The 12,013-nt window shown below is 49.4% G+C and overlaps 1 protein-coding gene across 1 annotated transcript; it reads right to left on the reverse strand.

The window, feature by feature from the left end:
• Positions 1-5,297: 5,297 nt before the first annotated feature.
• Positions 5,298-11,642, reverse strand: TEKTL1 (tektin like 1). Its single transcript, XM_004384529.1, has 7 exons — positions 11,073-11,642; positions 8,537-8,641; positions 7,029-7,227; positions 6,452-6,618; positions 6,273-6,368; positions 6,070-6,183; positions 5,298-5,546 (listed from the first exon to the last, which is right to left on the reverse strand). Exons 1-7 carry the CDS (start codon positions 11,640-11,642, stop codon positions 5,298-5,300), a joined length of 1,500 nt encoding a protein of 499 aa, XP_004384586.1.
• Between the last annotated feature and the right edge of the window lie 371 nt (positions 11,643-12,013).

The following is a 12,013-nucleotide window of genomic DNA, read 5'->3' on the forward strand; positions in this document are numbered from 1 at the left end:
AATTTCTTCTATAACCCAGTCATTTCTGAGCAAGGTATTGTTCAGTTTCCATGTGTTTGATTTTTTTTCCTTGCTTTTTGTGTTGTTGATTTCTACTTTTATGGCTTTATGGTCAGAAAAGATGCTTTGTAATATTTTGATGCTTTGGATTTTGTTAAGGCTTGCTTTATGGCCTAATATGTAGTCTACTCTGGAGAATGTGCCATGTGCGTTGGAAAAGAAAGTGTACTTGACTGCTGTTGGGTGGAGTGTTTGGTATATGTGTATGAGATCAAGTTGGTTGATTGTAGCATTTAGCTGTTCCATGTCTGTGTCGTGCTTCTTTCTGGATGTTCTGTCCTTCACCGGAAGTGGTGTGTTGAAGTCTCCTACTACTGTTGTGGAGCTGTCTGTCTCTCTTTTCAGTGCTGTTAGAGTTTGTTTTATGTATTTTGGAGCCCTGTCGTTGGGTGCATAAATATTTATTATAGTTATGTCCTCTTGGTGTATTGACCCTTTAATCATTATATAGTGCCCTTCTTTATCCTTTGTGGTGGATTTTACTTTAAAGTCTATTTTTTCAGAGAATAATATTGCCACTCCTGCTCTTTTTTGAGTGTTGTTTGTTTGATATATTTTTTCCATCCTTTGAGTTTAATTTGTTCGTGTCTTTAAGTCTAAGGTGTGTCTCTTGTAGGCAGCATATAGACGGATTTTGTTTTTTTATGCAATCTGCCACTCTCTGTCTTTATTGGTGCATTTAGTCTATTTACATTCAGCACAGTTATTGATAGGTATGAGTTTAGTGCTGTCATTTTGAAGTCTTTTTTGTGTGTTGTTCACAGTTTCTTTGTTCCCCTTAATTTTCTGTGCTGTCGTTTTTCTTTATGTATTTTCTTTTCATCTTTTTCATTGTTGATTTTGTGTTTGCTGAGTCTTTGTATTTTTGTAGTTTTTTTATTTTGACTTGTTGGATTGTTAGTTTCCGTTGTGGTTACCTTAATATTTACCCCTATTTTTCTACGTTTATACCAGTCTTTTATTTCTTTGTATTGCCTTGACTTCCTCTCCATATGAAAAACCTATGTTTACATTTTTTAAGTCCCTCTTTTTTGTTTGAATCTTGCTATCTTCTACATATTGACATCTATTTCCTTATTTTCAGTGTTTTAGCTTTTATTTATTTTTGTGACTTTCCTATCTGGGTTGATATCTGATGTTACTGATTTTCTAACTAGAGGTCTTTCTTTAGTAGTTCTTGTAATTTTGGTTTGGTTTTTGCAAATTCCCTAAATTTCTGTTTGTCTGGAAATGCCCTAATTTTGCCATCATATTTGACAGACAGTTTTGCTGGATATAGAATTCTTGGCTGGCAATTTTTTCCCTTCAAGGCTTTACATATGTCATCCCATTGCCTTCTTGCCTGCATGGTTTCTGCTGAGTAATCCAAACTTATTCTTATTGACTCCTTTGTAGATGACTTTTTGTTCATCCTTAGTCACTTTTAAAATTCTCTTTATCTTTGGTTTTGGCAAGTTTGATTATACTATGTCTTGGTGACTTTCTTTTGGGATCTACCTTATGTGGGGTTCGGTGAGCATCTTGGATAGATATCTTGTCATCTTTCACGATATCAGGGATGTTTTCTGCCAACAATTCTTCAGCAATTCTTTCTGTATTTTCTTTTATCCTTCCCTGTTCTGGTACTCCAATCACTCGTAGGTTATTCCTCTTGATAGAGTCCCACATAATTTTTAGGGTTTCTTCATTTTTTAAAATCTTTTTATCTGATTTTTCCTTAAATAAGTTGGTGTCAAGTGCTTTATCTTCAGTCTCACTTATTCTGACTTCCATTAGCTCAATTCTTCTCCTATGACTTTCTATTGAGTTGTCTAATTCTGAAATTTTGTTGTTAATCTTCTGTATTTCTGATTGCTGTCTGTCTGTGGATTCTTGCAGCCTGTTAAATTTGTCATTATGCTCTTCTCTAATCTTTTTAATTTCCTCTATTGCGTGTTCTGCATTTTGCTTAATTTCCTTCCTAATTTATTGAAGAGTTCTGTATATTAATCTTTTGTATTCTGCCTCCTGTAATTCTAAGAAATTTTCCACCTCTGGAAATTTCTAGATTCTTTATTTTGGGAGCTTTCTGATGCATCATGGATTGCCTCTTTATGTGATTTGATATTGACTGTTGTCTTGAGCCATCAATAAGTTATTATGTTTATTTATTTTATGCTTGCTTACTGTGTCCCAGCTTCTTGGCCCACTACTGTCCCTTAGGTTTTCCCTCCACCCTGCCCGCATCTTTGAAAATAGTCTCTTTATTAAACTTCCTTCAAATCACCCACTTTGAATGGGCCATCTACTTCCTGTGGGTGTCTCAAATGAGACTGGGAGGAAGTGTCTGAAGGGGACCTTCACGTGGAAGTATGAGCCCCAGGGGCCCTGAAGTACACCTCTACCAAGTGTAGGGTCCCTCTTGAGTCAAGGGAGCTGGCCGTGATGTCCAAAGCTTCCAAATCAAGTATAGGTGGTTTTCATCCCAGCCCTACTCCTTCCCAGTGCTGTGGTCCTGGGAGGGCTGTCTCCCCCTCTGTGCATTTGCCTATCTGTCAAATGGGCATAATGTCCCTCTCCCCCATGGTTTGTCTTAGTCTCCTTGGGCTGCTATAACACAAATACCACACGTGGGTGGCTTTGAAGAACATACACTTATTTTCTTACAGTTCTGGAGGCTAGAAGTCCTAATCAGGGTCTCAGCCATGTCGATTTCTTCCTTGTTGGTAGTCCCTAGCATTCCTTGGTTCCTTGGCTTGTTGAAATCCTCACATGGCATCTCTCTTCCTCTCCCCCAATGTGTCTCTGTGTCTATTCTGGTCTGTTTATAACTCACAGGTGACTAGATTTATAACCCACCCTACTTGGGTGGCACAAACAGTTAAATGTTCAACTACTAGCTGGAAGGTTGGTGATTTGAACCTACCCAGAGGTGCCTCAGAAGACAGGCCTGGTGATTTGCTTCCGAAAGATCACAGCCTTGAAAGCCCTATGGAGAAGTTTTACTCTGCACACATGGGGTGCAAACTAACAACAACAACTTGAGTATGATCTAATTAACGTAACAAAGAAATCCACGTTTTCAAATAGAATTGCATCCACAGGTATAGGGGTTAGGATTCCAACATATTTTGAGGAGACACAATTCAAACTATAACATGGTTGTTGTGGGGGGAACCAGTGAAGATAATGATGAGCACATGGTTGATACTTGCAGGGTGGAGCAAGGAACAGAGCATGGATTCAAACCCAGGTTTAAATCCTGCTTTTCCCCTTGCTGCCTATGTGACCCTGGGTAAATGAACTGACCTCTCTGAGCTTCATTTCCTTCTCTGTAAAATATTGACCAGACTATGTTACATCCATGTGATGTTACATCCTGGCTTTGCCAAACAGATGACAACACTCCTGAGGGTATATCTGGGCATATGGACTGCCATCTCTATGAGGGAGGGACCATGTCTGTTTTGGTCCATGTGATAACTCCAGCACCTAACACAGCCTCTGGCCTAGAGCCATTGCTCTGGAGATATTTATGGCTCGAATCAGCACCCCCTACTCTATTATGCCCTGCTGTAGGATCTTCCAGAAGAGAGCAGATAACAATCACAAGGTGGTGTGAGCAGCTCTGAGCCTGAGCCGGGAAGGCATCCAAGAGGTTATGGGAACACCATGGAGGAACCGAACTGTGCCTGGATGGGTGGATGCAGTCAGGGCAAGCTTCCTGTAGGAGGACAATTATGTCAGCTGCACCTAATGAACTTGTGCACACCTTGAGGCCATGGACCATGTCAGTCCTGCTCGTTGCTGCCATCTGCTGGTACAGAACCTAGCACTTTGTAGGAATTCAATAAATGGTGATCAAGGATGTCTGGCATTTTGTTTGAAAGAACAGTCCCCACCCCCCACCCTCCACAAGAGGCAAATGCAGAATAGGGCAAGAGACAGTGGAGAGGACTCCCTCTCACCTCCCTGAGTGAGCTACTTGGGGTCAGGGAGAGTGAACAGCCTCCATGGAGAGAGCCCCAGGGGAAGCTTCATCCTAGTGGGGTAGGGGGAGGGGGCGAATGCCATTAAAGGCCGAAAGTAGAGCGAACCAATGTTTATCTAAGAGACTGAGGATAGAGGGGAACTCCGAGGAGTCTTGTTTAGAGAGCAGGCTCTAGTGTTAGGCATTAAAATTTCCAGCTCTGGGCTTACTAGTTGTGTGACCTTAGGTAAGCCACTTAACTCGCATGCCTCAGTTTTCTCAGCTGTAAATGAGGATAAAGGCTTACATGCCCTGAGGACATACTACATGCAGCCACCATTGTACAGGACTTACCCGTATGTGCTCATCTATCCTCAGGACAACCATTTGAGGTAGGTGCTGCTGCAGTTGTCTCCATCTTGCAGGCAGAGAGACTGAGGCTAGAGAGGGGCAGGGACTTGTTTGAAAGTGAGGGCCAGGATTTGAGCCCAGCTGCCCTGGAGCCCAAACCCATCCTTCCAGAATACACCACCTATCACGTGTTGTAGGGTAAATAATTGACGTATGTTATTATTGCTGCCTTCCAGTCACCTGACTAATGGTGGCCCCATGTACAACGGAACAAAATGCTGCCGGGTCCTGTGCCATCCCCATGATCAGTTGTGGATTGAATCGTTGTGATCCATAGGGTTTTCATTCATTGGCTGGTTTTCAGAAGTAGATTGCCAGGCTTTTCTTCCTAGTCCTTCTTAGCCCAGAAGTTCCACTGAAACCTGTTCAGCATCATAGCAACACTCAAGCCTCCACAGACAAGACAGGTGGTGGCTGCACATGAAGTGCGTTGGCCGGGAGTTGAACCCAGGTCTTCCACATGGAAGATGAGAATTCTGCTACTGAACCACCAAAACCAAAAAACACGCCCATTGCTGTTGAGTGGATTCTGACTTATGGCAACCCCATATATTACAGAGTAGAACTGCTTCACACAGTTTTCCCGGCTGTAATCTTTACAGAAGCAGATCGCCAGGCCTTTCTTCCTTAGTGCCTCTGGGTGGGTTTGAACTGCCAACCTTTAGGTTAGTAGTCAAGAGCAATCTGTTTGCACCACTCAGGGACCTCTGAACCACCACTGTCCTCACAAATTGACATACAGTAAGTGCTTAATAAACAGCAATTATTTTAAATTATAATTCTGCCAGAGGGCGCTCCGAGGGAGAGTGGGTCTGGGACAGGGAGGGCACTGTCTGTGCAGGACCAGCTAGGTGGGGTGGGGGAGGGTGGGCGCCCGTCACTTGGGGGCCGTGCCAGACTGGCGTTGCGGTGGCGTGCGCGGATCCCAGTCGTTGACCAGGAGCTGCGCCTGCTGGTAGCACACGTGCGGGTGCCGCTGGCGAAGGCGCAGGCGCACCACGTTGTAGTCCACGTCGTGCCCAGTCTTCTTACAGTTGAGGCTCCTGGTAAGGTGCTGGCGCGCTGCCAGCAGCTGGTTCAGGTTCTTCTCCATGTTCACGATGTGGCGCTGCAGCTTGTCAGTGCTCTGTAGAGGGGCGGAGCTGTGCTGGGGCAAGGCGGACTGGGCAGAGGGCGGGTCGCTGTCTAGGGTGGGCGGCCACATCTGAGCCAGGTGTGTGTGTGGACGAGTCCTGCCAGGGAGGCGCACAGCTGAAGAGGGGAGGGCCTCGGATGGGGCGGGGAGACACATCTGGGCCAGGTGTGCTTGAAAAAGAACCCGCGTCGGGGCGGGGCTGAGAGAAGGACTGCACCTGGAGAGTGAGGAGTCAGGAAGACTTGGGACGGGGAAGCGTACCTGGGCAAGGTGTGAATGCAGAAGGTACCCCCTCAGGGCCAGGCTGAGGGAGGGTCTGTACCTTGAGGGAGCAGGGAGGGGTGGAAAGGGGTTGAGGGGACTTAAGCCAGAGGTGTGGGTGATGAAGGGCCCTACCTGGGCAGGGGATGAAGGAGAGGCTACCTGGATAAAAGTCTTACCTGGGCCTGGTGTGCCTGGGGAAGGTGCCTTGCCAGGGAGGGGCTGTACCAGAAGAGGGTAGGGAGGAGAGTACCTGGGCGAGGCTCATGGCCTCGGGGAGTTGGGTGCCCACGTGCCTCTGGTACACGCGAACCAGGGGTCTGTCCAGCTTCTCTCGAGTCTCCAGGTGACTTTTCGACAGGGGACCCTAGTGGAGGGTGGTGTGCAGAGCAGTGAGGCCCACCTGCCCGGGCACGCCCTCGCCACTCAGCGCAGACCCACCCCCTCCAAGTGCACCTTGATGAGGCCGCGGGTGATGTACATTTCTTGGTTGAATTTTGTGCACCGGTTGATAGTGCCCCTCATTAGTCCCAGTGTCATGTTCATTCTTTCCTGGCGATACAGAGAGGCGATCACGCTGGTTCCCCGGCCCCCCTCTCTCCCTCCCATCTCCAAGCCGCCACAGCCGCAGCCACCTTCAGCTCCGTGGTCTCGCGCATCTTCTGGGCCAGCGTGGCGCATACACGGTCACTGATCAACAGCTGTTGCTCCCGGACGTGCGCCTCGTTCTTTGCCATGTCCACCAAAGTGTCCTTGGACTCCAGCAGCAACCGCTTGGCCTCGTACAGCGCCCCCGCGCACTCTGAGGTAGGGCGGGACGCAAGTGGGGCGCCAAGCCCGCCATGCCCAGACCCCGGCTTTGTGCGCTCCCCTCTCTAGTCTCAGGTGGTGGCTGGCCCTGGGTGAGGGGGCTTTACCGAGGGACGGAGGGCTAGGATAAAGTCCAGGGGAGGGGGCGTTAGTGGGGACAGAATGAGTAGCGTCTTTGGTGGGTTTCCCTAGAAGCAGAGACGGGGATTCTGGTTCAAGCCAGAGATGGAGTGAGGGCTCTCCAGTGTGGGAAGCAGGACTGCGCTGGAGAGGAGCTACGCAAGAGCGGGGAGCTCGGCTGGGGACTCACTTTCAGCTCTCATTTGGTTGAGCTCAAGGGGCAGCAGTGGATGGAGAAGAGGTGCACCAATGACCAAGGGGCTCCTTGGGGAGGGGGGCTACCTGGAGTATACGTGCCCACGGGGTCTGGAGGTGGCGTTTTCTGGCCCTGAGAGCGAGCGCTGGGGACCCGGGAGAGGTCCACCCAAGAGTGGCGGCCGGCCTGCTCCAGAACCTTGTCCAGCGGTTGGTTCATTAATTCCACAGCTTGGAGCCGCTCCTTAAAGCAGTAGACTAGAGTGTCTCTGCAGGAGGCCAGGGCCTGGAGGCAAGGAAGGAGAGGGAGTCTGGGGAGAAAGCAGAGCTGGAAGGTGGGGAGGTGGCTGGAAGTGGTTTTTCCAGGTGGGGGCTTGAGGCTTGGAGGCTGCAAAGCTTTTCTGCCTCCAATCTGACCCTCTCTCTCCAGCTGTTGCTGCAGCCAGAAAGGAGTGAGACTTCTACCACTGAACCACCAATGCCTCTCCCATCTCCATCAGCGCTCTGGTAAAGAAATCCTCGTCGCAAGAGCCAAGGACACAGTGAGAGAGCATCTCTGGCTGGAGCAGAGAAAGGTGGAGCACATCTTACAATATAAAGAACCAGACTGAAGACCAAAAAACCAAACCGGTTGCCATCCAGTTGATTCCAACTCATGGCGACCCCAGGTGTTACGGCAGAACTGCCCCATAGGGTTTTCTTGCCTGAAATTTTTACAGAAACAGACCACCAGGTTTCTCCTGCAGAGCCGCTGGTTGGGTTTGAACCTCCAACCTTTCAATTAGTAATCAAGCACAAACCGTTTGCACTACCCAGGAACTTTAGACTCAAGACATTCGAGCCGAAACCTCAGCTGCACCACTGGCTAGTTTTGTGCCTTGGGTGAAGCCATCTCTCTCTGAACCTCAATTTCCCTGTCTCTAAAGAGGGCATGGAAACTTTGGTGGCGTAGTGGTTAAGATCTATGGCTGCTAACCAAAAGGTTGGCAGTTTGAATCCACCAGGCCCTCCTTGGAAACCCTACGGGGCAGTTCTACTCTGTCCTATAGAGTTGTTGTGAGTCAGAATTGACTCAGTGGCAATGAGTTTACTTTTTTTTTTTTTTGGAAGGAGGGGATCCTAGTTTCTATTTCATAGGAGTAATGAAGGAGTCAACTCAGTGACTGTGTAGGGCTTGGCACAGCCTTGGTGTCCATTGTTAGTTTAAGACTCAACTCCATCTCACTGAGCCTCAGTTTTTCCATTTTACAAAGTGCAAATATGGTGTCAGCTCAGTGGCGGTCCCTGGGTGAAACCCTTGACTACTAGCCAAAAAGTTGGCGGTTCAAACCCACTCAGAGGCACCTTGGAAGAAAGGCCTGGTGATCTGCTTCTAAAAGGTCACAGCCTTGAGAACCCTATGGAGCACAGTTCTACTCTGCACACATGGGGTCACTATGAGTCGGAGCTGACTCAACGACAACTAACAACAAAACAATGTGGGTAGGCTGAGGGATTTGCTGTTGTTACAGTCCCCAAGGCCACAGTGGTTTGCCCATCAGGCAGCTGGGGATGCCCCCTCCAGCCCCTCTAACTTGATCTCAGGTGCTCCCAACCTTAAGCAGTGTCTCTGATTTTTCCATATCTGTCTCCATCTTCCTCTTCAAGGCCTTCAGCTCCTCTTCCTCCCATGTCAGCATGCTGTCAGCCTTGTCAGGGACCTAGGACAATGAGGAGAGTCTCTCTCACCCTCAGGAGAGGGCTAGAGGGAGATTTCTCTGTCCAGGTTAGGGAACTTGCTAACCTCATGAACTCTAGGTTTGAAGTGTTAAATTTGTACTGTGTCGTCCAGACTTGCTGGAGTTCAAAAGGCCTGAAAAATTCTACTCTTCCCTCATTTGGATCCCTCCTGGGTGGTGCAAAGGATTAAGAGCCCAAGCACAGTGAAACCTGTGAGAGCCGGAACTTGACAGACTGCCTCGTTTTTCTGGGTCTCACAAGTTTTCCACCTTTGACAGGATGCAGTCTTACCGCTTTTCTGTCGCTCTCTATTAGTGAAAAATATTTCAGTTTTCTTTCTCTGACAGGTTTCTACCCTACACAGGCTCAAGCTTTCGCAGGTTTCACTCTACTAGCCGAAAGGCTGGCTGTTTGAAGCCACCCAGAGGTGCCTCAGAAGACAGGCCTGGCAATCTGCTTCTGAAAGGTTACAGCCTTGAAAACCCTATGGAGCAGTTCTACTCTGTACACATAGGGTCTCCATGAGCAGGAATTGACTCAACTGCAACTAACACCAACATTTGACTTCATTGGTACACACAAACACTTTTTTTCTTGTGCACACCATCTTGACTAGCCTATTCACTTAGCCATTTCAGCTTAGACCTTGTCATGGATTGAATTGTGTCCCCCAAAAATAAGTGTCAACTTGGCTAGGCCATGATTCCCAGTTTTGTGTGATTGTCCACCATTTTGTCATCTGCTGTTCTTTTGTGTTGTAAATCCTACCTCTGTGATGTTAATGAGGCAGGATTAGAGGCAATTATGTTAATGAGGCAGGACTCAATCTACAAGATTAGGTTGTGTTTTAAGTCAATCTCTTTTGAGATATAAAAGACAGAATCAAGCAGAGTGACATGGGGACCTCGTACCACCAAGCAAGTAGTGCCAGGAGCACAGCACGTCCTTTGAACCCAGGATTCTTGTGCTGAGAAGCTCCTAGACCTGGGGAAGATGGATGACAAGGACCTTCTTCCAGAGCTGACAGAGAGAGAGAGAGAGAGAGACTTCCCCTAGAACTGGACTTTGGACTTCTAGCCTATTAGACTGTAAGAGAATAAACTTCTGTTTGATAAAGGCATCCACTTGTGACATTTTTGTTATAGCAGCACTAGATGACTAAGACAGACTTTAAACAGACCCATTTGATTAGATAAGACAACGCTTTGTACAACCCGCTGTCTGCATGAAATATATATAAAATGCTCTGTTTTGTCTTTCTCTCTGTTTTTTTTATTTAAAATCTCAGCTTGCTTTCATTTGGGGAAGCGCTACCTAGTTTTGCTGGGACCATGCTGCGGATTCATGAATCCTTTTGAAACCAAACAAACTCTTTAAATTTCGCTTTGTCAGGATTTTTTGTTTAACAGGAGCATGGAGTTGGGAGCACTGTCACTCTTTGGGTGCTTCATTTTCTGAGAAGAATTTATCTTTTCAGGGGACTCTTACTTCGAGGTGTCTTACCTTCTGGTGAGTGAGGCTGGGGGCTTCTTTTCCAGGTAGAAGCCCAGTGGGCTGGGATGGAGGTGACTCAACTTGGGGAAGGGTTGTTCTTACTCCCTGGGGCTTGGAGGTTGGTATCCCTTCCTTCAAGGTGGTCTTATCTCTTTTCCCTGCTAGAAGTGGAGGGAATCTCTTCATAGGGATGGGAGTTGCCTTTATGGGTTCCTACTGTCTGGAACTAGTGGCTGGGAGTAGGTGTCTGAAGGTTCTCACTTTTTGGAGTAGAAGTTGGGGGTTTCTCTTTAGGAAGCTCAGATTAGGGTCTCATGCTTCCTCCCTGGCTGGGGCTTAACTCAAGGGGGCTGGAAGCCAGGGGTCCCACTCTATAGGCACCACCTCTTTCTTTCTCCCCGGATAAGGCCTGAGGAAGGATTCTCATGCCCTGAGGCTGGGGGTAGGGGTTGGATTTTTTCACATGTTGGGGAGAGTTTCATCTGGGATTGGGACCCGCTGACTCTCCTCAGCTGGGGACCAGGCGTGTGTTTTCACTGGGATTGGGGTGTTAACGGTCTCAGCCCATGGAAGGGTCTCACCCTCTGGGCCTGGGGGGCTGGGTGGCAGCTTTTATCCTCCTGGCTGGAGGTTGTGGATTTTATTCTTTGCGAAGAATTTAATCTAGTCTGACTCCCGGGTCCTACCCTCTCTGACTTGGCAATTGGAGTGTTTCTGCCTCAGGGCCTGGTAGCTGAGGATCTCACCCCTTTTGGGGAGAGTCTTATGTGGGTCTGGGGGCCGAGGCACCTCATCTTGGGGTGTCCTCACCTTGCCCTCACCCACTGGGGTTGGGGTTTGGGGGATGTTCACTTTCCGGAGAGAGTTTTTCCTCCCAGGCTCAGCACTAGGAGCAGAGGCTGGGGAGGGGGGTCCCACCTTCTCAGACTTGGGCCGGTAGCCGCGCAGCTTGACGCTCTGCTGGTTAATGAGCAGGCCCTTGCGCACCTCGCTGAGCCTGTGGTCAGTGGCTTCGCGCTGGCGCAGAAGCTGCCGGAGCTGTCCATTGATCTGGTGCTGCGCGCGGCCCAGGCGCGCGGCAGTGAGGCGCGCTCCGCGCGCGTGCGCCTGCACAACCTCTGCTGTCTGCAGGGCGCGCGCGTCGCGGTGCAGGGGTAGAGGCAGGCGGGTGTGCCACGCAGGCGGCTTCATCTTGCTTTTCCACAGAGTGATGCCCTCGCCGGGCGGCGGCTGCTCCACAGTGCCGCCGCCCTTGACCATCTCCACGCGAAAGCGCCACGGCTCGATGTAGGCGGCGCGGCAGAGGTGGCGCGCCACGTGCGGGTCCCGCACGCTGTCCTTGGGCTGCCACATAGTCACCGCCTCCTGACCGCAGCTGTCAGTCACCTGGTGCGCCTTCTGCGTGATGGCCCGGGCCGCCTCGCGCCATGCTGGAGCCCCCACACGCGTGTCCTGGCTGCGCTCAGCCGGGGGGATCAACACCGGCATGGTGACTACCTGGCGCCCTGGCCTAGCCCTGGACCCTCAAGCGAAGGGGCACGAATTCCCAACCTCACGGAACTCCTTCCTCGCTCTGCAGAGTGAGTGGAACTGAGAGCGCCCATCGCCATGGTGACAGGGCCAATAACGCAGCCGGGAATGGGGGAAGGGAGAGGTTGGGGCGTTCCAGACATGGGGGAGGGGAGAGGCGTTGGATGGAGTTTTCACTTTGGAGCGTGGTAGATGTGCCTTGGAGTTCCGGCACTTTGAGAAGGCGGAACTCATCTGTATCCTTCTCCCTGTTGCTTCGTACCCTCCAGCCACATTTGTCTACTTCCTGCTCTTAGGAGCCCTAAACTCTTTCCCACTCAAGGTTTTTG

The sequence above is a fragment of the Trichechus manatus genome, unplaced genomic scaffold (assembly GCF_000243295.1).
Source record: "Trichechus manatus latirostris isolate Lorelei unplaced genomic scaffold, TriManLat1.0 scaffold00122, whole genome shotgun sequence".
NCBI classification, from domain to species: domain Eukaryota; kingdom Metazoa; phylum Chordata; class Mammalia; order Sirenia; family Trichechidae; genus Trichechus; species Trichechus manatus.

What these genes read in the sequence shown, in the direction of transcription:
- TEKTL1 (XM_004384529.1), bottom strand. Translation starts at nt 11,642, where the DNA reads ATGCCGGTGTTGATCCCCCCGGCTGAGCGCAGCCAGGACACGCGTGTG. An exon ending in CGTGGGCACGTATACTCCAG is followed by an intron (nt 6,619 to 7,028) that starts GTAGCCCCCCTC and finishes GCCCTACCTCAG; the next exon opens with AGTGCGCGGGGGCGCTGTAC. An exon ending in TCACCCGCGGCCTCATCAAG is followed by an intron (nt 6,184 to 6,272) that starts GTGCACTTGGAG and finishes ACCCTCCACTAG; the next exon opens with GGTCCCCTGTCGAAAAGTCA.